This window comes from Podarcis bocagei (genome assembly GCF_964188305.1).
Source record: "Podarcis bocagei genome assembly, chromosome: 8".
Taxonomy (NCBI): Eukaryota; Metazoa; Chordata; class Lepidosauria; order Squamata; family Lacertidae; genus Podarcis; species Podarcis bocagei.
The window spans coordinates 79,365,033-79,391,703 of record NC_138133.1 but is presented as its reverse complement, the minus strand read 5'-3'; the positions used below and the strand labels follow the sequence as shown (position 1 = coordinate 79,391,703).

Genomic DNA, 26,671 nt, shown 5'->3' with positions numbered 1-26,671 from the left:
GCTGCCTCCATTAAGGTAGAGTGGAACTGGAAGCCAATATAAGAAGTGGTTAAACCTCCATTTATGCAACAGTGCAGGAAGTGGGATCTCTTCTCAGGAAGTCACATATTGCAAGAGGCGCCTAAGCCTTTGCATTACAGAAGTAGGAAATCAAAATAGAGGAGCAACCAGTTTCTGCTCAAAATGGTCTTAAAATGTTTTGATTGCATACTACATTGTATGTTGTTTCTACTCATCCATCAATCTATCTATTACACACACATCTGCAAGATGCCTTTAATGATTATGAGTATGGTTTTGGTAGAAGGGATATATAATTAATTGTTTGCTTAACGTGGTCCATGCTGGTGGAGAAGAGCCCACTCAACAGTTTGTCCCTCATGCTAATGCTGCCCCAAAAATAAAATACTGTTGTCGGATTTTCCCCCATATGAGGGAATGGCAGCCATTCACTTCTATGGGAGAAAGTGAAAACCAATGGGTGAAACTGAGAACTGTACAAGTCTCTATTAAGGCTTCAAGCCTAATTTTAAGGGTGGGGAGAGGTGAATTTCGGCTCAGTCTCTATCCAAATAGACTCGCACTGGGATCTGTTCCTTTCATAAACGCTGAACTCTATGCCTAATCAAGAAATCTCTTCCCTCAAGTCTGGGAGCAGCAGAAACAAAATTCCATCATTTCGCCCTCCATAATGAGCTCACACTGGAAATTTGGCATGCTAGCAACACATCCAAGACTCCACTTTTGGGTGAGATTAAAAATCACGGTATATAAGGTGGTAGTATCTAATTTCCAAACTTACAAGGAAGACTGAAGGTCCTTTGTTCTTCCTTTAAAATAGCCATGGGGAGATCCAAATCCAAATGTTTATTCCAGAGGAAGAAAATGGAAGTTACTATGCTGTGCCTGTACGGTTCTGCCCGGGGGAAAAAAGCAACTTGGGGTGGGTCAATTTAGAGGAGGGAAATAGCCACCGGTGAGTGGCTAATCTGCCCTTCCCCAGTGGTGCTGCCCTGATCAAGCTTGGAGTTTCTTGCGGCATCTTTTAAGTGAAGATGAAAATGTCAGGGCATCCAATCACAGAGCTCTTTCCCATAACAGCATCTGGCTGTAGGGGATGGAGGGCCAAGCCACCGATCTCACAAACTTTGTTTCCTTAAACTTATAACCTGTATTTTCCTGCCAGATGATCTGAAGTTGAATTACTCAAGACACAGCTTCATTGTAATATGAAAGAAATAAAATGACCAAAGTATCATATACAGTGGTACCTCAGGTTAAATACGCTTCAGGTTACAGACGCTTCAGGTTACGGACTCCACTAACCAAGAAATGATACCTCAGGTTAAGAACTTTGCTTCAGGATGAGAACAGAAATCATGCTCTGGTGGTGCGGCGGCAGCAGGACGCCTCATTAGCTAAAGTGGTGCTTCAGGTTAAGAACAGTTTCAGGTTAAGAACGGACCTCCGGAACAAATTAAGTACTTAACCTGTAATAAATCACATCCAGAAAACGAGGACTATTAAAATAACAAGCCAGGAGAATAGACAAATGAGCAGCTTAGGGTAATTAACAGCATAGTGTCAGGGCCTGATAGATCTCACCTACAATGTGAGTCTCGCTACAGAAAAGGTCAGTAGTCCAACCCGGAGAGGCTCCCCCACTCGACTCAGGTTTTGAGAAAGCGGAATCTTGCCTTCAGTATACATACTGCAGACTATGAAGGATCCTTAAAGTTCTTTTGTGAAAAGAGTGACTAATAATTGTAACAAACAAATCATGTCAGCCAATTAATAGGTTCATGGTGACTGAACATAGCAGGACGTGAGTATTTAGCCTGCAGAGCTGAAAACGAACACTGCGTTAGGGAAAAGAAAACAATTTCCCTTCCCCACTGTAAGGTCACTGTCCTGCAATGTGACACAGTAAGCAATTGTGCAACTGAGCCCTCCAGAACCTGATTGCAACTTTGGAATGTGACCACTCTTGTGCAATCGAGTTTGTCACGATCATATGAACGAGAGAGGGAAAAAGAGTCATTGGGAAATAAATCTGTTGTTTACCTGCTAGTTGCTGATAGGAATCCATGGATTCCCATACTCTAGTAGGTGTGTGTGTGTGTGTGTGTGTGTGTGTGTGTGTGTGTGTGTGTATATATATATATTTGCTTTCGTAGATTTTCACGGGTACAGGAATGCAGGTTTTGGTGTCTTCGGGTGTCTTCCCGTGTAAGAGTTGGGGTGTCTAGGCGACGTTTCGACGAGGTCTCACTCGTCATCTTCAGGCTGGTGCTTTCGGCTTCTTGTTACTAGAACAGAGGTTCTATTACTTCTTGTTACTAGAACAGAGGCTCTGTTCTAGTAACAAGAAGCCGAAAGCACCAGCCTGAAGATGACGAGTGAGACCTCGTCGAAACGTCGCCTAGACACCCCAACTCTTACACGGGAAGACACCCGAAGACACCAAAACCTGCATATATATATATATATATATATATATATATATATATATATATATATATGCAGGTTTTGGTGTCTTCGGGTATCTTCCCGTGTAAGAGTTGGGGTGTCTAGGCGACGTTTCGACGAGGTCTCACTCATCATCTTCAGGCTGGTGCTTTCGGCTTCTTGTTACTAGAACAGAGCAGGATCTCAGTGTTTGAGTTCCTATAAATACTGTTGAGGGGGGTGTGGTGTATAGCCTCCAACGTTCTGGGCAGAGAGGAAGTTCCCAGGTTATTGTGCCTTTTCTTCTTTTGTTCATTAATTACTTGAGGGATATCTTGAGTGATTTCTTGAGTGATATTCTGAGTACCACTTAGGAGGGTCATTAGGTGTGGATTAGTTGCTAAAGCTTTCGTGTCTTGACCTCTTGAGCTAGTGAAGAGTTTTTCTGAGAAAATGGCTGTACTGCACTTAGTTGTGCAGTACCACCTCCTAAGTGGTACTCAGAATATCACTCAAGAAATCACTCAAGATATCCCTCAAGTAATTAATGAACAAAAGAAGAAAAGGCACAATAACCTGGGAACTTCCTCTCTGCCCAGAACGTTGGAGGCTATACACCACACCCCCCTCAACAGTATTTATAGGAACTCAAACACTGAGATCCTGCTCTGTTCTAGTAACAAGAAGCCGAAAGCACCAGCCTGAAGATGATGAGTGAGACCTCGTCGAAACGTCGCCTAGACACCCCAACTCTTACACGGGAAGATACCCGAAGACACCAAAACCTGCATTCCTGTACCCGTGAAAATCTACGAAAGCAAATATATATATATATATATATATATTCTAATTAAGCAGTTTTTGACCATTTCACACAATTCCTAAACTCTGTGCTGGGGTGCCCTGGTGTGTCACAACAGTGGCTGAAATAATAATATTAATAATAGTAGTAGTAATAATAATAATAATAATAATGTGCTTTGAAACATAGCCACCATGTTCGATACAGCTACCACCCTATGCTATTGGGACATTGTCAGGCTCCTGTCCCAAAACATGATAGTGGCACTTAACTTCAGAGTCAGCTGCATTATTCAGGCTAGTAGCAGAACAGGCTCGGCAGTGAGAACAAGGTCCAAGAGTCAAGATTTCAAGGTATATTGGAAAGCAAGAGTTTCACAACTGAGCAGAAGTTATGGCAATGTCCCGACATGCGCACTTTCTCAGGGCAGGTGCAACTGATGTCTCCTACAAAGGCCGCAGCTGTTTTTGGGTGACAAGGCTGTCTCCTGCCTTTCTCCAGCTCTGACACAATCTCTTCCTGTTCAGCCCCTCCTCCTGGCTGTTCAAAGTTCATCCCACTCCCCGATGATGATGATGATGTGCACTTTGCAGGAGGGATGGAGGAGAGAGGGCCGATCCTCTTCTCTGACACATAGGGCCACACTTTTTTTGCATGCAATCTGGAAGGCTTAATCAATTGTAAATGGGCTCCTGTGCCCATAAATTTCATCCGCTTTGGTCAAGAGGGAGGAAAGTTCTAGGCATTTCTAGATTATCCATTACAGTGAATGGGGAAGCACAGAACTTCCTTTTACACAGAGCAGTTCAAAACTCAAAACACAGATGAAAGTGGAGAGAGGACAGATAGATTCAGAAAGAGACTGGATTTTTTATTTTTAAAAAAACACAGATACCAATACAAGGCAAATCTTGAAGTTTGTTCATACCCCAAAGAATAGTGATCCCCCCCCCCCGGTCTGGAAAATGGATTATATTCCTTATTATTATTATTATTATTGTAATGATTTTTAAGATAGTGAACACCCACTATCTTTGTTTTCTCTGTTTAAATTTGGATCTGAAGTATTATTTTATATGGTGGCATGAGTAAGATTGTAAAGCATTTCCCAGTATCTTTCCTTTTACATTCACTTTACACTTTTGAGAAGAATCATATTTATTCTGTGCATGTATATTTATGCGAGAGTATATATTCTCTTTCTTCCATAAGGAAAGTAAGAAAGTAAGGGGATAAAAAGAGCATACTGTGTTAAGCAACACTTAGCCAGCATACTGCACTAGGAGACAAAGGCATGGACATCATTTGCAGTAATCAAACTGCTCTGATCTTACTTTTAGATTAACAAAGTTTGGTTTTGCTTTTGAACCATGTGACAGGAACTCTTGAGTGTCACGGCAGAAACTGGCTACGGCCAACCATATAATTACTAGGAGATTTAGAATTGCACATTAGAGCTTCCATCCATTGTATATGAATTGATGAGTTCCTCTGATAATGAGGCACTTGATAGAATCAGTTTGAACTGAAAGATAAATTGTTTGTAATTGGTGCTGGTTTTGTCAGCACCAAAATCCTCTGCACAACCACAAAACAGGTTTTAGCAATGCATGCTCCCCAACTACCGTGCAACCAGTGGAGGAGCTTCATGCTCCGGCACTGGGAGGGCAGAGAGCAGGCGGGCGCGGGGCTGGCGTGCATCCCAGAGGCGTGGCGTGCCACCCACAGGGGTGTGGTGGGTGTCCTGGGGGGCATGGCACACCACCTGGGGGCATGGCATGCCGCCTGCGGGGCGCCCAGCACAGGAACAGCTGCAATGGCACCCCACCGGGATTGCGCTGCCAGGGGCAGTGCGCTCCCCCTGCACTCCTCTTCCTCCGCCACTGCGTGCAACAACCCCCAATCTTTACCGGTGCCTACATTGGAAAAGTGCTCTGAAGGCACTGATAAAAATGAAATGAAAATTAACTAACCATGTTCAAAGCTAAGTTTATAGAGTTGTAAGAGACTTGGTAGACCCTCAAACCTTGTTATTTTCCTGGTCTTTTTAGCACGCTATGGGTGACTCTGCAGGGGAAAGGTTTTGCACCCGTGATCTGCGGAAAGCTAGCTGCAGTTTGTTCTAAAAACCCGGCTAAATTGTACAGCTGGCTGTTTTCAGCCATTACTCTCTGCTATTTTATCTATTCAATTATTTGTTGGTTCCATATTTATTCTTACAGTGTTCCCTGGGGTTTGCTTGTTCGTTTGTTTTAATACTCCTGGTTTTTAATTACCTTAAAAAGCTGCTCCGCGAGTTCCATTGACGGATGGCGTAGAATAGATTAAGCAAAAACGACAACAGCATCTGAGAAGCAGTATGGTTCAAGTGGCTAGTGTCAGACTAGAACCTGCGAGGCCAGGATTCAAAATCCCCCCTTGGCTGTAACGCCCACTGGGTGACCTTGGGCAAGTCACTGCATCTCAACCTAATCTGCCTCACTCGGTTGTTCTGGGGATTAAATGAGGAGGGGGAGAATCACGCATGCCACCTCGAGCTCCGTGCGGGGACAGAAGGTGTCTGTGACTACCTCTGGGCCCTGGCCAAAAATGAGAAGATGATAGAGGATAAGACTATCAGTAGCTACTTGTCCGTATAGTTAAAGCCATGGTTTTCCCGGTAGTGATGTATGGAAGTGAGAGCTGGACCATAAAGAAGGCTCATCGCCGAAGAATTGATGCTTTTGAATTATGGTGCTGGAGTAGATTCTTGAGAGTCCCATGGTCTGCAAGAAGATCAAACCTATTCATTCTGAAGGATATCAGCCCTGAGTGCTCACTGGAAGGACAGATCCTGAAGCTGAGGCTCCAATACTTTGGCCACCTCATGAGAAGAGAAGACTCCCTGGAAAAGACCCTGATGTTGGGAAAGATGGAGGGCACAAGGAGAAGGGGACGACAGAGGACGAGATGGTTGGACAGTGTTCTCGAAGCTACCAGCATGTCTGACCAAGCTGTGGGAGACAGTGGAAGACAGGAGTGCCTGGCGTGCTCTGGTCCATGGGGTCACAAAGAGTCGGACACGACTAAACAACTAAACAACAACAAAGTATTAGAAATACCAGTTGCTGGGGATTCTGCTTGCAAGGTATCCCAAAGGCAAGTGGTTTGCCACCCTGAGAACAGAATATTGGACTAGATCAGACCATTCCTCTAATCCAGCAGAGCTCTTCTCCCATGATTATGAACTTGCCTGGCATCTGCAAGGCTCTTCCTTATATGCTACACAAATCTACCTCCTTGGGGTTTAAAAGCCATGGCTTCTTGTCCCTCTCCTCGTCAGAGGAGGGCCCTTTAACAACCTTGAAATCTGTCCGCGATTAATTTTTTGGGAAAGAATCCTGCGTCACCCTTACAAAAGTCAGAACGTTTATTGAGTGCCCTCCGTGTGTTGAGTAGCTTTCCTCAACCTGCTCCACGCTCACGTCAAGCTGATGATGAAGGGGGCAGGAAGGAAGAACTCACAACAACTTGCAGGAGGAGGAGTTGCCTGATGAGGCATAGACTGTAAGCTCCGAGAAGCCTGCTTTGGGCAGCATTTCCATGGTGACCACCATGTGCGCTCTAGCCCTCGCACAATGGAGATCGGAAGAAAGCAAACCAACCATCGCTCCTCCCACGGATGGAGTAAATCAACAACCATCTGCTTCATATTGGTGGGCGCCCTGTCTACCTCCTCCCTTTCTCCCTCCATGAATGAAGAAGGCCGATAAAGAAAGCAGCATCTGTGCAACCAGCGGGATGAGGCGGTGGAGTTCTGAGGTGATAGGGTTGGGGTACATTTATTTGCAGTATTTATACACTGGTTTTCATGCGGATCTCACCAAGTGGATTATTACAACAATAAGAATCATGGCTTTTTTCCAAGTTACTGTCACGGTCCGGTTCATGGGCGATCGAAGTCCCGGCAGGGGATGTCAGGACCGGGGACAAGATGGCGGGGTGGGAGCAGGAACGGGAGTCCAGAAGCCAGGAGTCAGGAAGTCCAAGGATCAAGAAGCAGGGAGTCAAGAAGCCAAGGTTCAAGGATCAGGAAGCAAGAAGCCAAACACAGAAAGGCAGGAAATGGGTTGCTGTGGCAAAGGGAAATGCTGACCTTATATCCCTCCCCAGCTCTTGCCACCAGGTGCTGTGAGTTACCAATCGGCCTCACCTGTGTGGCCGCGCCTTGCCTCTTCAGAACAAACTTAGGAAGGCCCCAGTCCTGCAAAGACCTATCGATCACAGGGCCTGGCTCCTGCATGCACACCTGACAGTTACAAGATAATAAATAAGACAACTTGTTTGTTTAGAAAAAGCTGCCATTGCTTCTTCTCCTCACTCCTCAGGGCAATATGGCCCTCATAAGCCCCTGAGGTGGCAATTGGAGGAAAGAAGGGGCTACTATGGAAGCTTCCTCAAGTCTCTTTCTCATTCACCCACTCCTCTTCAGCGCAAGATGACAACCATTTCGTGCAGGGAGTCAGCCCCCAGTTCTTGAGCGTGTGTAAGCAAATGGACCCTGCCCTGTTCCGTTCTGTCCCCATTCCGCGTTCTTCCAGGTCCACGAGGACCTGTGCGTCAGTGACTGAATGTCAACAGGAAGCGCCTAAAATGGCCACCACCTATAACATTTGGGTTGCAGGTGTGTGGATGCCATTTTTCAATGCGCCCCATACATGTGCTGAAAGAGTAGGTAACTATCCCAACAGTGAAGAAGACCCTAAACTGGAATCTCTACCCTCCATCCAGGCAAACAAGGAGCAACAGTCAGACTTCAAGGACGCATGTCGAACAGGCAAAAAGAACTCAAGGAGGGTATGGAGAAGATCTGGGGAGTGGTGTGGCCCAGAGTGTCCTGAAAGCCAGGAAGAGAGGCCTGGTCCTGAGCATCCCCACTCTTGATGTAGGCAGAAACTGTACCTGTTCTTTCATTTTAGGGTGACAGCAACCTGGCTCCACCTCCTACGCAGGGAAATATCTTACAACATATGAATAAAATACATTTCAGCATTCAGAATATCTAATTTGGAGGGGCAGATGACGTACAGTAAATCAGGAGATACTGCCGAAGAGCATGCATTATGGAATAACTCTGCCCAACAAGCCTTTTTAAAAAGCAATGGTGCTTGGTCCATCATGAGCAGGAACTATTGTAATGGCAACCATTTTTAGCCAGATGAAATTTCTCAATGCAGATTTGGATCCTCCGAAAATGAAACACCCAAGGAATTTTAAAAGAGGTAGGTGGTAGTGCTTTAAGCTGGCTCTCGATAACGGACCAAGAAGTTGTTTTGCAAGTAAAAAAGATTTCAGGTTGCAGAGGTTTCCAGATTGCAGGGATGTCTACTGTGAACGACGGCTACGAGTCTAGATGGCTACACTCTGCAGCCCAGCCAGTTGAAGCAATGTTTCTGAATACTAGGAGTGTTCTTGCAGTTGGGTCCTGCTTTGGAGATTCCCATAGGCCACCTGGGTGACCACTTTGAGAACAGGATGTTGAGCTAGGTGGGACATTGGCCTGATCCAGCAGGATCTTCTTTGGTGTCTCGTGTGTCTTTCATGTCATGGAGGGACTCTGTAGATACCAACCCTGCTATACAGGTAGCATCTGCACCAAACTTTTGGTACCCATGGGAACATCGCCACATACACACATTTCAACCAAACTAGAAACCATTATATTGGCTATAATGTTTCTTTAAAGCTCAATTTGAGCAGGGGGGAGGGACTACATGGACACCAAAGGTGGCCTTTGAAAGAAATGGTTGCTCACAGGTGCAACCTCTGAAATATACCAATTTTTAATACACACAACCATCGCTAGCTGAATGCATTTGGAGTTGTATGAACGTTCCGTTTCCTTTCCTATAAGATGACTACACCCTCCCCCCTCCTTCCCCTTTTTCCTGATTTAATTTGTACTGGGCTGTATTTCTCTTGTAAAATTCCCAGGGAAACTGCAATGAAACTGTACACTTAAAAGAGAAAGGCAATGGAGTGGCTCAGCTTTTTCCCTCCACCATTAAACAAGAAAAGAAAGCGTTCCTTGAACAGCCCCCTCCAAGCTATGCTAAAACTATTTGTGAACGCAACAGGTTGCATAACCAGTATAAAGTGTCATGAAGTTTAAGCTTTGTAATGCAATCAGCCTGTTCCTGGAGCCAAAACCTGAATTCAGAGAACCTGCATTTTCCAGAATCATGTCTTTCTGTGTGTGTGTATGTCTTTCACCACTCTCTGATTCATTTGACTTTGAAAGCAAAACAAACACATTGCTGCTTTTCGTATTATTGCACAATACGGCAATTCGCAAGAATGAAATGTGTTCAGAGTTCCTAGAAGAAGAAAAAAAAACCTGCAGCGATGCAAGCTGCCAACTCGTTCAATGTCAACCTTCAGGCAGTATAGCAGGCCGAGCAGTAAAATGAGTCACGGTGAGTCACTCTAAAGCTATTTTTTGCTTTGAAAGTATTGCCAGGCACAGTGTTAATGTTCAACCCAGAGTAAATTTAGCAATGGCAGGAAAAACAAGAGTTTCCATGGTTGCTCCTCAGCAATGTTTATGGTGCATATGGGCAACCAATAACGCAAAAGAGTTAAGCCAAATAAATTACGGGGACACATTCCTTTTTCATTAAAAAAACACACACCAAACAATCCCTCCAAATTTTGACACATTTGGGTTTCATGACTCACTTGGCTACTTTCTCTACGTTTCTCCAATTCCAAAAAATGCAATCAACAACATGCCTCTCTTCATCCAGAGTACCATAAAACTACTGTTAGTAATATGCTTCGCACAACACAACACAGCCTTCCTTTTTTTACTGGAGCAAAGCATATGACTTCTGCATCCATCACCCAGCTGTGGGTGGAACTAGGACCAAGTAACATAACGATGTTTATCAAGTTATAGGATGCTAACTTGGATGCGGTAAGAAACTGGTGTCACAGATAAGCTGGTAGCAGGCAGACCTTTCTTACCCTGTGAATGCACATGGAAAGAAAAAAAGGAAGGAAGGATTACAGCTTCATCATGTAAATTGCCTCTTAGGGTTTGTGTGTCTTCTAAGTGCCAGGCAGAAGAGGAACCTAGAAGCTAGGTTTCATGAGCAGCGGTTGCGTGGTGCAACACCCTGGCGATCAGGGGAGATGGGAGAAGGCAAACATGCAGAAAAGAGAATTACCATAGAATCATAGAATCGTAGAGTTGGAATAGACCACAAGGGCCATCGAGTCCAACCCCCTGCCAAGCAGGAAACACCATCAGAGCACTCCTGACATATGGTTGTCAAGCCTCTGCTTAAAGACCTCCAAAGTAGGAGACTCCACCACAATCCTTGGCAGCAAATTCCACTGTCGAACAGCTCTTACTGTCAGGAAGTTCTTCCTAATGTTTAGGTGGAATCTTCTTTCTTGTAGTTTGGATCCATTGCTCCGTGTCCGCTTCTCTGGAGCAGCAGAAAACAACCTTTCTCCCTCCACACTCCTTGGCAGCAAATTCCACTGTCAAACAGCTCTTACTGTCAGGAAGTTCTTCCTAATGTTTAGGTGGAATCTTCTTTCTTGTAGTTTGGATCCATTGCTCCGTGTCCGCTTCTCTGGAGCAGCAGAAAACAACCTTTCTCCCTCCTCTATGTGACATCCTTTTATATATTTGAACATGGCTATCATATCACCCCTTAATCTCCTCTTCTCCAGGCTAAACATGCCCAGCTCCCTTAGCCGTTCCTCATAAGGCATCGTTTCCAGGCCTTTGACCATTTTGGTTGCCCTCCTCTGGACACGTTCCAGTTTGTCAGTGTCCTTCTTGAACTGTGGTGCGCAGAACTGGACACAGTACTCCAGGTGAGGTCTGACCAGAGCAGAATACAGTGGCACTATTACTTCCCTTGATCTAGATGCTATACTCCTATTGATGCAGCCCAGAATTGCATTGGCTTTTTTTAGCTGCTGCATCACACTGTTGGCTCATGTCAAGATTGTGGTCAACCAAGACTCCTAGATCCTTTTCACATGTACTGCTCTCAAGCCAGGTGTCACCCATCTTGTATTTGTGCCTCTCATTTTTTTTGCCCAAGTGCAATACTTTACATTTCTCCCTGTTAAAGTTCATCTTGTTTTTACGAAGGAACTCCAATGGCTTGGGAGAAAAGTCTAGCCAGTTCAGCATCCTGCTTTCCTAGTGGGCAATTAGATGCCTCCAGGAGGACCACAAGCAAGGTGTGAAGGCAACAGCACCCCTTGCTGTTGCTTCACAGCTACTGCTAGGCATTCTGCTCTGAGAGCATGATGGTTCCATATGGCCATCAATCCCTCGATTTCTGGCGCTCAGGCATAATGGCTGTTGCTTTTGTAGCCTAAATGGGACCACCCACATGGAAGAGGGAGCTATCAAAAGGCTTGGGGAGACCTCTACATTTGCAATATTCAGCCACGGGATCTGGAATGTGAAGTTGGAGAGGGGGACACACAGTGCAATGAGGACTGGGCGTGTTCAGTGACCGCAGAAGGAAGTATCATGGAGGAAGGCACAGTGAATACACTGGTTGACTGAAAAGGAGTAATTTGTACTGCAACGTTTTGCTGCAGCTGCGTTGTTAGGCAGCATATCCATCAACAGCTGCATCCTCTCTGAGTCCGTAGAGTTCCCCTTTAAAAGACACCTGAGTCGTTGTGTATTTTATGAGAGCGCGGACATTCTGTCTGTCCTGAATCTACTGCCAATCAATTTCATTGGAAACTGAAATCGAATTAACTGGGAGGGAAGCAGCACTTTGGAGAGAGGCCCTGGCTCAGTGACAAAACACACGCTTTGCTCACAGAAAATCCCAGGTCACCCTCAGTTAAAGGGATTTCTGCTGGCAGGGCTAGGAAATACAACAAAACACCACCACCACAAGCTGGCTTATAAATATAAAACCAAATCTACTAGAATAATAGCTAGAATAGAGATAGACTTGTAACCATTCAAACAACAAACATACTAAGGTGCCATGTGCAAGACAAAGCCTGGAGATACTGTAAACAAGGAGTGGATAAATGTACAAGTCTATCTTAACAAGTGAGAGTCCCATGGACTGCAAGAAGATCAAACCTATCCATTCTTAAGGAAATCAGCCCTGAGTGCTCACTGGAAGGACAGATCCTGAAGCTGAGGCTCCAATACTTTGGCCACCTCATGAGAAGAGAAGACTCCCTGGAAAAGACCCTGATGTTGGGACAGATGGAGGGCACAAGGAGAAGGGGACGGCAGAGGACGAGATGGTTGGACAGTGTTCTCAAGGCTACCAGCATGAGTTTGAGTAAACTGCGGGAGGCAGTGGAAGACAGGAGTGCCTGGCATGCTCTGGTCCATGGGGTCACGAAAAGTCGGACACGACTAACCGACTAAACAACAACAATCTTAACAAGTTACACGTGCAGTAAACGTTACACAGACTGGATAAATGAACCGTTCAACAAGTAGCGTAAATCCAATCACAGAACACAACGGCAAGGGTAGCACACTGGAGAATATGAAAAAGCTTTTCAAAGCTGTTTTTCAAAGATTGAACTGGATGAGATGTTCTTTGATGGGTCTTGAGTTGGAAACACAAAGCCGTATGCACAGATCAATCACAGGAAGGTAAATCAGAGCCACCACCCTGGTGAGAATAATGCAAGAGGGCAAAAGGAGACCTGTTCTCCGGATATAATACAGGGTTCGAAACACACACTTTGCTCACAGAATATCCCAGGTCACCTGGGATTTCTGCTGGCAGGACCAGGAAATACCAAAGACCCACTGGTTTAAAGATTTGTTCTGGACTTCCATTACACTGGGTTTTCTGTCTGTCACGTACCACCTTTTGGAAGAGTACTGAAATACACTGCAAACTGAAATTTACAGTTCAACGAATTCACACCCACTACGCTGCAATTATTCATTTCTGAGTTACACGTCATTTTATTTCTATAAAGAGCACTATGTCTGAACATCTGATTTCACGTCCTGAAGCAACATGGTGATTAGTCAAGGCTGTCAAAGGTATCTTCAGGCTATAAGGGGAAGTATGGTGTGAATGACTTGCAGCAACCCCACTCTTCCAGTAAGGAGGGCTGGATCAAAGAACAACACTGTAATGAAGGCAGGCTAAACATGCATGTGCTGCTCTTTCTAAAAGGCAGACGTGCAACCAGCTTGCAGATACTAATAGTGATATGCAAAAAGTGCATCAATTAAAATTGCTTCGTTGGGTGGAGGGGATCCTGTCTAAAGCAGCAGAGAATAGTGTGCTCTCCAGATTTTGAAACCTATGGGTTTTTAATATAATTTTATTTTTTATCATTGTTGTTGTTTGTTTGTTTTGTTATTTATATTGCAATGCACATTCCTCCATGCAGGGAACCTGCCTCTGCAAAGCACCAAGCATTTTCAATGGAAGTATAGAAATAAAACGACATCCTAATAAATACGTACCTTACTTATTAACACGTTTATAACCTACCTTCCCAGCAAAGTAAAAATTAAATTTAAAAAATCACTGGAGTGCCCCACATTTGATATGAACGGCTGCTAAAAACGCACCGCCTTTGCCCCCAGGAGGGATTTGTTCCAAAAACGTGTCAGGGTTGGAATAAATTTCATTTCAAGCACCTGCAGGTGCTTTTCCTCTTCTTTTTTTTTATCCTGCTAGAGGAGGTGTTTTCTTTGTTTTGTGGTTTGCCTTCTTCCCATCAGAGCCCTTAAAGGTGCTTAAATGTACTCTAATAGTATACTCCATGTACTTTAGTACATGCACTAAATAAACAGCTAAATGAATGTCAGTAATGAGCAAGAAAGGGGGGCGGTAAATACCTTTCCGAGCCGCATTTTAAAGTTACCGTACTTTTCTGTGTATTAGACGAGGGGTTTTTTATGATAAATTAATCTGAAAAATTGGGGGTCGCCTTATACATGGACAGAGCAGAGTGAGGTCGGGTGACTGGTTGCTGCCGCAAGCATGATATTTTAAGTGGTGATTATTTGGGTGGCTGGTGGCTTCTGCAAGGGCTGCTGCGGATTGGCTGTTGTTGCTGCAATTGGGCAGGCATTTGGCGGCTGCTGGCGGTGAGTGGGTATAGTATTTTCATCTTCCGCAGCGCATGCAATAGCGTTCAGCAGGCAGGTTAGCTGTTTTCGTCATACTGCCCCCCCCAAAGAAAGCTGGGCAATCCCACCCAAGAAACGCTCTAGAACCCTGGGCAATCCTCCCCCCAAAAAGCTCAACATCTCTGAGCAATCTCCCCCCATTTTCTTAATTTTGAGTCTCCCAAAATAGGGGGCATCTTATACATGGGGGCGTGTTATACACGGTAAAAGACGGTACATGCGGCCAGTTAAGTGGCTGAAAGGTGCGTGCATGGAGAGCGTCTGGGGATGTCGACGCACTCAAGAGAGGACATGATGCACATCGCAGGGGTGAAATCTCGCCGAATTTTGCTTGTTCCCATCTCTTTACTGCAGCACTATCCCACCAGCTCAGGGGTGGATATTAGACAAAAACTCAAAGGTAATTATGTAGATAGATTTACCAGAGCTAAACGAGATTGCCAAACAATTACACATTATTACGAATGCCAGCTAAAGAAGTGCTTTCTTGCTTGGCATGCTAATGCGCCGCCTTTATTCATTAGACTTAAGCTCCAGTAATTATTATTTGCAGCCTAGAGTGAGATAAAGTAATCAAGCAGCTATTGCTTATTGCTCTTCTGACTGTGGGAAGAAGCTTCCTACACAACTTCTGGTTATGAGTCTAGACGTAAATTAAAGGCTCTAATCCTATGCACACGTACCAGAGAGCGGGTCCCCATTGAAATTAGGGAGGTTTACTTCTGAGTAAACATGCACTGCAAGAATGGGGCAGTGAATCCTGCCCCTCTCCAAATTATATTTATGTTACTCAGATTCAGGGCAACTGAAAGTCACTATTTTCCAGAAGCGCCAAGAGATTGTTTATTTAAGCACCTACTGTCTTGGCCTGAATGTAAGCCTCACTTTTTCCCCAAATTCCGAAAAGTTAAAGTGCAGCTTATATTTGAGGCCTTAAGGTATGCGGCCAGGACAATGGAAGGGAGTGAGCGAGGAAGGGGAAAAGCCGCCGGCAACACAGCGCAGCTCCCCCCCTCCCAGCTCAGTATGCAGCCAGGAGCAGCGAGGAATGGAGTGACTTATATTTGGGTATTTTTTCTTTTTTTTCTCCCCCCCTCCAATTTTAAGGGTGTGGCTTATATTCGGGCCAATACGGTATATATCACTTTGCCTTCCTGCTGTGCTATATGACAGGAAGAGCTTTTAGTAGAGGTCCCATCTCTACATCAGATGAAGACCATTTATCTGCCTGAACTGAACTGCCTGAACTCTCCAAAGAACAGTAACTGTCGATTTTATTCTTGCGACTGCTAGATGATTTGATGTTTACTGTTTTATACTGCTTTCCTAAATTAGCTGTTTTGGTCTACAGCTTTCTTTTTACAGTGCTTTCTTTGTATTTCTACTTCCAGGTTATCTCAGGGGTCATTGGGTTTTACAGATGTCCTCTACAGGGTAGAGGGAGGGCCACTCTCTGATGCCGCCCTCCCAGTGACTTTCTGAATGGACTGTCATCATTACTCCTCAAAGCAGAGGAAGAAGAGAAGAAGAGTTTGGAATTGATATCCCGCTTTATCACTACCCGAAGGAGTCTCACAGCAGCTAACAATCTCCTTTTCCCTTCCTCCCCCACAACAAACACTCTGTGAGGTGAGTGGGGCTGAGAGACTTCAGAGAAGTGTGACTAGCCCAAGGTCGCCCAGCAGCTGCATGTGGAGGAGCAGGGAAGCGAACCCGGTTCACCAGATTACAAGTCTACCGCTCTTAACCACTACACCACACTGGGCATGTCAAGGAAGGGCTTTTGACCCACTAAATGCAAAGCCCACCCAGTATTATGATGTGAGCGCTGACTTCATCTAAGGCGAGACCTTGTGTAGTTCTCAGGATGAGCTATAGGAGAGCAGAGAACGGATGTTGCTTCAGCAACAGCCTGCCTTCAAGCGAGCCATGTCTAGGAGCAGCAATTACGTCTATTGCAAGCCCTGCCTTTACTGAAAGATGCCTTTTCAGTTTAGGACAGGGGTCAGCAAACTTTTTCAGCAGGGGGCCAGTCCACTGTCCCTCTGACCTTGTGGGGGGCCGGACTATATTTTTTGGGGGGAAATGAACGAATTCTTATGCCCCACAAATAACCCAGAAATGCATTTTAAATAAAAGCATACATTCTACTCATGTAAAAACACGCTGATTCCCGGAGCGTCCGCAGGCCAGATTTAGAAGGCGATTGGGCTGGATCCAGCCCATGGGCCTTAGTTTGCCTACCCCAGCACTCTTTTATTCTAATAGAGTATCTGGGAAACTTTCTGCAAAAAGAAGGCTTTAAAAATGCACGCCACTCTATCCTTTTACTGCTAATCCCTCTCCTCCCATTTGCTTGCATTCCCCAAAATGGAGAATGTCTCTGTGAGCAACTTCAAATTCCACCCATTCCTGCAAAGCAATGCAAAACTATGGCCAAATATTCTACACTAATTTTTAATCTCCCTTACCCCATAACCTCAAGCAATCTGAGCACCCTTAAACAAAGCAGCTAACAATTATAATGAACCAACCATATATTTCCCAATGCAGCCACCCTATGCACAATTATACACATTTTAGAAATATCTTTAAAAGAAATGGAACTCGCCTTTGTATAACCAACCAGATGGAGGAATGCAGCCTGATAATGACTTAGAAACTGAGACTCTTAAAACAACTGAAAGCTAAGAACCATTCAATACTCAAGTGTTGGGGTTTCTTGTACAAATTTGTTCCTTAAAACTGGACATCACATGCCACCTTGAAAGACATGGCACTTAAAAAAAAAAAAGTTTCAGAGTGCAGATCTTCTAAGCTTATCAGAAATTCAGATGCAATCTCCAGCATCTGAAATATGTATGATGTTTCTGGTGAGTGCAAGCCAGCCCGGTCACAAGAGGTAATGATTTTGTAACTCAACCAAGTTGCACAAATGAATTACTTATACAGTCAAGAAATATGGGAACAGGATGATCTGATGAAGTGGTGCTGGTGGGGAAATGCAATTGCTCCACCACTAAGCCTCAGCAAGCATAATGCTCGGCTGAGAAGTTCCCAAAGGCTTCTTCCGTGCAAGCATAATAAAAGTCACTCAGTCACAACGCTGCCGGTCAAGGGGTTGGAGGCCCCTTGAATTCCAGCTAGATGGGTTTTCTCTGAGTCGCTGCCTGAGAATGCGACTGTTTTGGAGAAACTCGCCCAATCAGTTCCAATTTACGAGATACAATACAGGATTGCTGTTTCTGGAGGAGCAGAAAGAAAGTTTTGGCTAACCAAGGGACTTGGTAGGACATGAGCAACTGCAGCGGGGATGCTGGAAGTCACCCTTCCAGCCGGAGTTGGGACGCCAACCAGTCCACTGACCGCCAGTTATCTATTGTGAAACATTCCACAAAGTGTTAAGAAAGTCCTTGTGTAAGGAAGCAGGCTTCCTTTTGCATTGATTACAGCATGGGGTCATCTGATAGCAGTGGCAAGGGGTGAGGGCCCTTTGCGCCTGGGCCATGCAGGAGGCACACAAACACAGGGCTGTGTACACATACACTGTCAACCACATTTAGGAGCAAAGGAAGGGCAAGATCTGCCCTCTTGATCCTTTCCCCTTCCTCACTTAAGCCACACTCCCTAGCTTTTCCTTGTGGCCATTTTCTTAACTGCTAGCATCACTCACATGAAACCTCGTGAAGCAAGCACACAAGCACACAAAAACATCAACTTAGTGGCACAGGTCTAGAGATGCAACAAGACCTCCACCCTCTCGGCCTCACTGATGTGGTCCAAAAGAAAGCAGAGCAATACGTTTGGCAACAGCTTGGCTACAGGAGCTGCTGGAAGGAAGCGTACAAGGAGCCATCTAACCGCCTTAGGGACTCCACCCCATTTTTGTGTAGGATTTAACTCCTTAACCTTTTCTTGGATGGGCTTCCATCTACCTTGGCAGATTGATAGGCCCCATCTGCCCTTCACTTCCCTCTACAGCAAGTGCAGAAACCACGTTCTTGACCATCGGACCATTGGCTTTCTCCACTCAACCCACCAGAGCCTATCTTCTCATGTAGGGGAAGTCCCTAACTCACCAAGGTTTTGAGATCCATTGGCTGTGCTCACCTGGTTTAGTCAGCCAGACGAAGCAGTTCTCAGGGTGTGGCCACTGTCACATGCTCTCATCTTCTAGGAGCCACAGGTGAGAGCTTAATGCAGGATGAGGACCAAAGGTGAACAAACTACTGCAGTACGAGCACAATGTGCCTCCCACCAAAGCTACTACCCCTCCCCTAAGACCCCATATATTATTAATATTATTTTATTATTAAAAATAGTTTATTATAAAATGTAACCTATATATTAGAGTCATACCTCAGGTTGAAGTAGCTTCGGGATAAGTATTTTCGGGTTGCGCACTGTGGCAACCTGGAAAGAATGGAGCGTGTTACTTCTGGGTTTTGCCACTCGCGCATGCGCAGACGGTCAAAATTATGTCACGTGCATGCGCAGAAGTGGCAAATCATGACCCGCGACACGCAGACACGGGTTGCGTTCGCTTCTGGATGCGAACGGGCCTCCAGAATGGATCCCTTTCGCATCCAAAGGTACCACTGTATTAGTAATAATTTTACTAGTTGCCATATTTATTAGTCACGTACGCGCAAAAATAACAAAGCAAAAACATGTAGAAGCAGCAATACACAGAAACGAAAATGCTCACCTGACAACATATTTAAAGGGGACAAGTCCTACCCACCCCCCACTTAAAAGATGAGCACAACAAAGGCACAGACAGACAGCAACGGCACCAGGGGGGCTTCCCTTATATTGCAACACTCATGTGCAGGCTCTGGGATGTGCAAAGAAGGGCCGTGGAATCTTCATCTTATAGTTAATGGCATCTGGTGCCCTGGGAACTCCAGAATCCCAGGTCTCCTTACACCCGCAATACTGCCATTGCACCACTGAAGGAACTGAGCAGGAGGTGATGCCATGACAAGAGGCCTTCAACGAGGCCTCCTTGCTGATGCTGCCAAGAATGTATGTAAAGAGAGGGGTGGCAGTTGCAAGGAGGAATTGAGATCCAGTTGCACTAGGGCAGAACCCATGGAGCTCTGCTGCCTAGTAGGTGGAGGCTAAAATGACTCCTAAATAATCCTGGCACCACATTCCTCTTCAGGACACCAGATCTGAATGCGATTACAAGGCTCTTTCGCAAGCCGCCATGAGAAGCTTTCGCAGCATAAAGCAGCGTATAAGTGCTCGGAACCTGCAATTGCTCCTTCGCGCTCTGAGCTAGAAATTATAATTCAGTGACAATTTCCCTTCTAGGAACGCCTTCTGCCCAAGGAAGAATCCACCCATCAGATATCCCAATCACGTTGTGGAGGTTTCTGAGACATTTTTGATGCTGCAGAAGAAGAAGAAAAATCCAGCCTTCACATGGCATGCCAGCCACGTCAACTGGGCCTCCTAACTGCACCTTCTGAACTGGGAGTTCATCCTGGGACTCCCCCTGGAGCTCTGCATGAGACAAGAAGGTTCAGTCCTGGTAGTCAAGCTGCCTTTCAGGGAATCTTCTGGAGGGTTTCCTAGAGCTGCCAGTATCACCCCCCCTGGAGTGGGTGGGACTGTGCAGGAGATGAACAAAGTCCTACGGAAAAGGACTGAGGAGGGGGTAATACATTTGTGAGGTATAGTGGGATGAATTCAATTAGCCTCAGAAATAAAGGACATGGGGGCAAGGTATATAGAGAGTGTGCCTTACGATGACAAGGCGGAACACCTGCATTTAATAAGATATATTTTACATTTTATGAGTGCTAGCAATAAGGATGGATGGCTAACAAATGCTGGTCGTATACTGGTATTTCCTGACTTTATTTCATTTGCATTCCGAAGAATTTGGGTCGGGGTCCACAGCAACTATGTAAGCTCATCGAGGGCTCAATAAACTCAGGAGTGTGGAGAAATCCTGGCCTGCCTTCTCACAGGGGATCCCCTGAGAAGCTTACAAGGAAACCTGGAGTTCCCTGGAGCACGTTTTGAGAGCAAGCTGAATTAGGCCATAAGGGATTTTAATAGGCTGCAGCCTTACATGCTCCTTGTGCCCAATCCGAAAACCTGGGAACAGACACTGTAAGCATTTTCCAACAATATAGTTCCATGATTAAAGCAAAGGTCTCTTTAGGATTGCAACATATCCTGGGTTGTGAAACTGGAGCAATTTGTTAAGAGTGACAAAATGAAAACAGCTTACCTAATCCTTCTTTAAAAGATCCTATCAAAACGAGAATATAGCATAAGTGTAAAATAAAAAAAAGCTCGACTTCAAACATAAAAAAGGGATGTGAAGCAAGATTTGCATTACATATGCATGCAAATAAGCCCAGCACCGTGAGAGAGACTCAAGAAGGGGGGTGGGGTGGAATCACTGCTTATTACCTGCTGCTTTATATTTTGCTGCATGGAGTGAAAACTTTCATTCAGTCCTACGGAAGAAATGCAAATCACAGATTGCTCCCCAATTGCTGCCTTTTGTACTTTAAACAATTTGCTAGCAGATTAAAAAGGAAAAAGAAAACTGGGCTTCTGCAGAATGAATTTTAAGTTTACCTATTAATTCAAACTAAGCATATCGCATAAATCTCTGGCACACTTTATAAATGGGTCAGATGAACGAACAAACAGGGAACAGGCGCTCCAGCATGGCTCCCAATCACAAAATGCGGCTCGGGATTTTTTGGCAATATCCCGTTTCACCCTAGCTCATCCTGAGGGGCAGCCTGGTGGGAACGACGCAGGGAGATTAAATTCCTATTTTGCTGGGAACCTCACCTGAGAGTCGCTTCCCTGCTCAAGGTTCACAGTGAGAGACAGAGCTAAGAGAGGGGGATCAGCTGTTTGTACCTTCTCAGAACTCTCTAAGTATGGTGACAAAGAAAAGACTTACACTGCGCCTTCATTTGCCTGAGCTGCTCCTTAAAGTGGACATATTTCTCATTTCCCTGCAAGTCAAGGTCACTGTTTCTGCTTTCCAAGGCTTCAAACTTCTCTTCAACTACATTTTTCAAATCCGGCAATGTTTCTGGCTTGTCTCGCTTTAGCTGTAGAAAAACAGAGATAAAATAAACAATTAGATTAATAAATAAATAGCCGTAATCTTGTGACTCGCCAGAGCACATCATGCTTCTCATCCCATTTTAAAAAGGAGAGGGAGCAGCTATACTTGAAGTATTGGTAAATTTATGAGACTTTCCCCTGTATTCAGCTCCATCAAACTGCTGGGATTGAAAGCGGGCAGAAGTGGTTATTTATATATTCTGGCTCCTGATCAGAATGAAACCTCTGGAAAGACAGTAAAATTTAGCTACACACAGAACGGTGGCATATAAAGGTGTTAAGAGACCCGCTTAGCATTACAGGTGCATGCACACCTTAAGGCTATTAAAGGTGAAACAGAGAACAGAACATATCAGAATATGTCACCAGAAATGAAATATTCTCAATAGTAATTTATAAACTGGTTGCTTGTCAAATTATTGGAGTATTACAATATATCCAAAACAAAATTGGAAGGATCTCAAAAGAGAAGATAGACAGGGACTGGAAGGTGTTTAAAGGATACTTGCAAAACCATATTGAAAAATCAGAACTCCTATTAGAATAAACAAGTTCCATTTTAAATACTGAAATACTAAATAAGATGGATAACAATGTGTAACAGAAAAAGAAGCATGAAATTAGGTTAAAGGTGTGTGAAAGAAAGTAATAGAAGTGGAAAGAAATTGCAATTGAGTAGATTGGAAGTCTAGCACAAAGGTGGGGTGAGAGGTGGTGGGTGGTGATGGGGAAAGGATTTATCTGTGGGATTGAGTGTATGTATGTTTGAACATTTTTAAGGATTGTATGAAATGTATGTTTGTATTCTTGTATATTCGCAATATGTGTGTATTAATGCTGAATTGTTTTAATAATAAAAACTTTTTTAAAAAATTATAAACTGGGTGCACCAAAGCACATTGGAATGCCAGAAAAAGCACTGGAAGTGTTGCTTGGGGGGGAAAGGAAAGCCAATGTATTGGATGAATCCACCATGTTCAGCCTTCATCAATCTGGTTCCCCTCATAGGTTGTTGCACTAATTCCCATCATTCCCAGTCAGCATGGTCAATGGGAAAGGCTGCACCACCCTCCTTCCCCTCAGAGCAGAGAGGTCCAGTGTGGTCCTGACTCTTTCTCTCTATGCCAGCATTTGGGCAGGGACTTGTCGGACATGAGTGAGTAAAAAGGATGGCCTGATTCAGCAGGTATAGGTATACCTTTGCAGGTATAGGAGCATCCCAAAAGCACCACCTCTGACTGGAAAGCACAATCACATCCCGGAGTCCTTAACTGACTAGTTGAGATGCAAATATCTTAGCAAAGATATCCTGAAGTTTCAAGGGTGCCTGCACACTGTTCCAGGGAACATCAAAGGCACTGTCTTTCTAGCTACGGAGTGGGCTTAAAAAACTTTAAGTAAAAAAAACCCAGAAATCCAGCTCTGTCACAGTATAAGACTGACACAAGCATTTTCAGAGGCATATTCTAGAGTCCACCTTGAATGAATGTGGAGTGCTGCCAGGGCTTTTGTCTGTGGTAGGAACACTTGTCTGTGGCTACACAACGCGGGGGAAGATTAGTAGGGAGGGACGCACTTTTGGGGGAAGTATGTCAAAAAGTACTAATCTTTTTATTATGAAATGTCTGAGGAACAATCAGATTCCCTGGAAATACAATTTGAAAACCTGGGCTCCAAAGCACTATGCAAATACTTCTGGAGCTATACAGAGGCTTGAAGGTTCCTTTAAAAACTCACCTCTCCAGCCAAGATCTCAAAGTTCCCTGTCTATATGCTCCACACACTATTTTTACTGAATTTTTATTATTAATTAAATTTCCACATTGCCCTTCATCCAAAGATCAGAGAGTGGTTTACAATATATATATTGTAAAACCCATAACATAATAACAAGGAAAAACAATAACCCCTCTTCCACAGTCCAGGGAGAAGAGGAATGTTATTGCCTGGAGCCTAAAGGTATGCAATAAAGGAGCTAAGCGAATCTCCCTGGGGAGAGCATTCCACAAGCGGGAAGCCACCACAGAAAAGGCCCCGTTCTTGTGTTGCCGCACTCCGGACCTCTCAAAGAGGGGGCACACGAAGAAGGCCTCCAATGATGACTGCAGGGTGCAGGTTGGTTCATATGGGGAGAAGTGGTCCATGAAATATTGTGTTCTTGAGCAGTTTAAGGCTTTATGGGTCAGAACCAGCACTTTTGAGTTAGGCCTAGAAACTAATTGGCAGCCAGTGAAGTCGGACCAGGATTGGCGTTATATTAGCCAACTAAAATTCCTTTCCCTGGCTGGCAACCTAGCTAGTGTTAGCAGGATGTCATTTCTCAAAACATAATCAGAGAGAAACTGATCCTGTGTACAGACTTTCCGTGGGCTTCTGGTTGGCAACTGTGAGAACTGATGGGCCTTTGCTCTGATCCAGCAGAGATTTTCTTAGGTTTGTATGCAGGTAAAGTTCATCTGCCAAAACAAATTTCCAAGGCCCTCCTCTCTGCTCCAATTTCAGATACACATTGCTTTACGTGTGACACACACGCACACCCTCCCTAAATCTCCAGAGAGCAATCCATCATTTCTAAAACAATGGCACCAATTTGGCCAAATTATCTCTGCAACCATGGGTGCTCCCGGTCTATCACCTAGGCAGTTATTATCATGATCACACTACAAGGTCATGTCAAAGGGAGGCGTTGGAATTCTCACCTGCCAAAGCTGGACATCGCACCTGGAATACTGCACGGGTACAAAGGAACTCTCCAAAATGAGACATACAGTGGTACCTCGGTTTACATACACTTTAGGTTACATACACTTCAGGTTACAGACTCCGCTAACCCAGAAATATTACCTCGGCTTAAGAACTTTGCTTAAGGATGAGAACAGAAATCGTGCAGCGACGGTGCAGCAGCAGCAGGAGGCCACATTAGCTAAAGTGGTGCTTCAGGTTAAGAACAGTTTCAGGTTAAGAACAGACCTCCAGAACGAATTAAGTACTTAACCCGAGGTACCACTGTACTATCAGGAGCTCAGACAAACAGCCTCCTGTCTGGACCTCTTTCACAAGCCTAGCCACAAGTATTTTAATGCCTATGTATTAATGAAAGACCTATTAATGAAAGACCTATTAATTCAAACTAAGCATATCGCATAAATCTCTGGCACACTTTATAAATGGGTGAGATGAACGAACAAACAGGGAACAGGCGCTCCAGCATGGCTCCCAATCACAAAATGCGGCTCGGGAATTTTTGGCAATATCCCGTTTCACCCTAGCTCATCCTGAGGGGCACTGCCCCTCCAGAGACTACAAACAGCGTTATTCAAACATGATTGTAAACCATCTTTCTATGGCTGGATCTACACCGATTGCAAAAACGCTTTTAAAAAGTTATTTGGCTCTCAATGCAATTTTACATCGACAGGTTGCTACAGCACTCTCCGGTGTCACATGTTTATAATGGTTTTTTAACGCTTTAACTCACCAGTGTACATTAGTCCTGTGTAAAGCGCCCTGAGTGGGACGCGGGTGGCACTGTGGGTTAAACCACAGAGCCTAGTTGTTGCTAATCAGAAGGTTGGCGGTTCAAATCCCCGCAACGGGGTGAGTTCCCGTTGCTCAGTCCCTGCGCCTGCCAACCTAGCAGTTCGAAAGCACGTCAAAGTGCAAGTAGATAAATAGGTACCGCTCCGGCGGGAAGGTAAATGGCGTTACCGTGTGCTGCTCTGGTTCGCCAGAAGCAGCTTAGTCATGCTGGCCACATGACCCGGAAGCTGTACGCCGGGTCCCTCGGCCAATAAAGCGAGATGAGCGCCGCAACCCCAGAGTCGTCCACAACCTAACGGTCAGGGGTCCCTTTACCTTTACCTTTTTAAAGCGCTCTGAGAACCTCTTTGTGGAAAAGTAGTAGATAAGCATTATAAAAAGACGAGCGAGCTCTGCAACAAAATGTTGCAGTGCACTCAACACCTGAAGGTTCCTTCCAGCTGATTATGCCCCATAATATTATAAGCAACTCAAGCCAGGAACTGTACATACACACACACATTTTACATTTCCACCTGAAAGCCAACATTTCTTGGCTACCAAGCGTGTTCAGCCGAGGAAGCTGCCTCTTAAAAGTGTTGTTTAAACATATACTACTGCAAGTGTCAAGAGTTCCCCTAAGCATGCCAATGCCTCATTTCTCAGCTGTCCCGTTGCAGCTACAATCCTGTCTACCCTCGCTACACCAGAGTTTACTGTTAGAGGGAGTGATAAATAAATGTTCAACTGCTTTGACTGGCGTCACTGGCACCGTTAGAGCTGCCGCATAATACCCATTTCACAGTTGTAAGAAATCAGTCTTTTAGTGTGGCAGCAATGAACCTTGGGAACTCCCTGCCTATTGACAACAGGTAGGTGGCAACTTTGCTGTCATTTCCTGGAGCCTGCTCAGTACGTTTTGGTTTAGGCAAGGTACCCAGACACATGAGTTCTAATCTGTTTTAAACTTGCTGATGAATTTAATTAGTTTTTGGGTGTTCTTTGAATACCTGTTTTTAACCTGCCTTTTATCGATAATTGTAGCATTTTGGGTTTTGTTTGTTTTTCCTAAAAACCCTTTGAGGTTTTATTACAATTGAACGGCACAGACATTTTGTGAAATCAATAAATTTACCACCCAAGGAACTTGTCTTCAAATATTTGGAAAGATTTGCACATGCCAATACAAACTCAAGTTATAAAGCACACAATAAACGCTTTAAAGGGACAATTTTTGTATTCTTGTTTTGTACTTGTGAACCGCCTTGTGTTCCTCGTATGAAGGGTGGCATAAAAATTAAATAAATAGATGGAATTTAGATACCATCTAGCAGCACGTTTCTTTCAGACGTGGGTGACAAGCAATACTGGTGAGACCCATAAATCACTGCTTCATGCATTTATATTTTTCTCATGATCTGGGAGCAACTCCCCCAACTTCCAAAACCTGAAAAACATACGAAGTATTACCTACACTGTCACTCATGAAAGCTCTCGGTGTCAAGTTCCTCTCCAGGAGAATTATGATTAAAGTAATTGCGTCCAAAAGCACCGACAGGAGAAGGGAGGCAGTGAAGAAACAAAAAGCAGACATGGAGGAAGATGAATCTGCGATTACATCATAAGAAAAAAGATTG

General features: G+C 44.6%; 1 protein-coding gene and 1 long non-coding RNA gene across 4 annotated transcripts in view; one reads left to right on the top strand and one right to left on the bottom strand.

The window, feature by feature from the left end:
• The window catches only part of LOC308593180, a 441,755-nt gene extending 417,297 nt beyond the window's left edge, over positions 1-24,458 (top strand). The window contains exon 4 of the long non-coding RNA XR_014010820.1: positions 24,278-24,458. This is a non-coding gene — a long non-coding RNA (uncharacterized lncRNA). The remainder of the gene's footprint in view (positions 1-24,277) is intronic.
• NSMCE2 (NSE2 (MMS21) homolog, SMC5-SMC6 complex SUMO ligase) overlaps positions 1-26,671 on the bottom strand; it is a 213,190-nt gene that overhangs the window by 119,437 nt on the left and 67,082 nt on the right. For 2 of the 3 annotated variants that reach the window (XM_081205195.1, XM_081205196.1), the window contains exon 4: positions 21,346-21,499. In XM_081205195.1, coding sequence (XP_081061321.1) covers positions 21,346-21,499 — 154 coding nt within the window. Of the gene's footprint in view, positions 1-21,345; positions 21,500-26,508; positions 26,644-26,671 lie in introns of those variants that run through there. The other variant, XM_081205197.1, reaches the window with a different exon arrangement.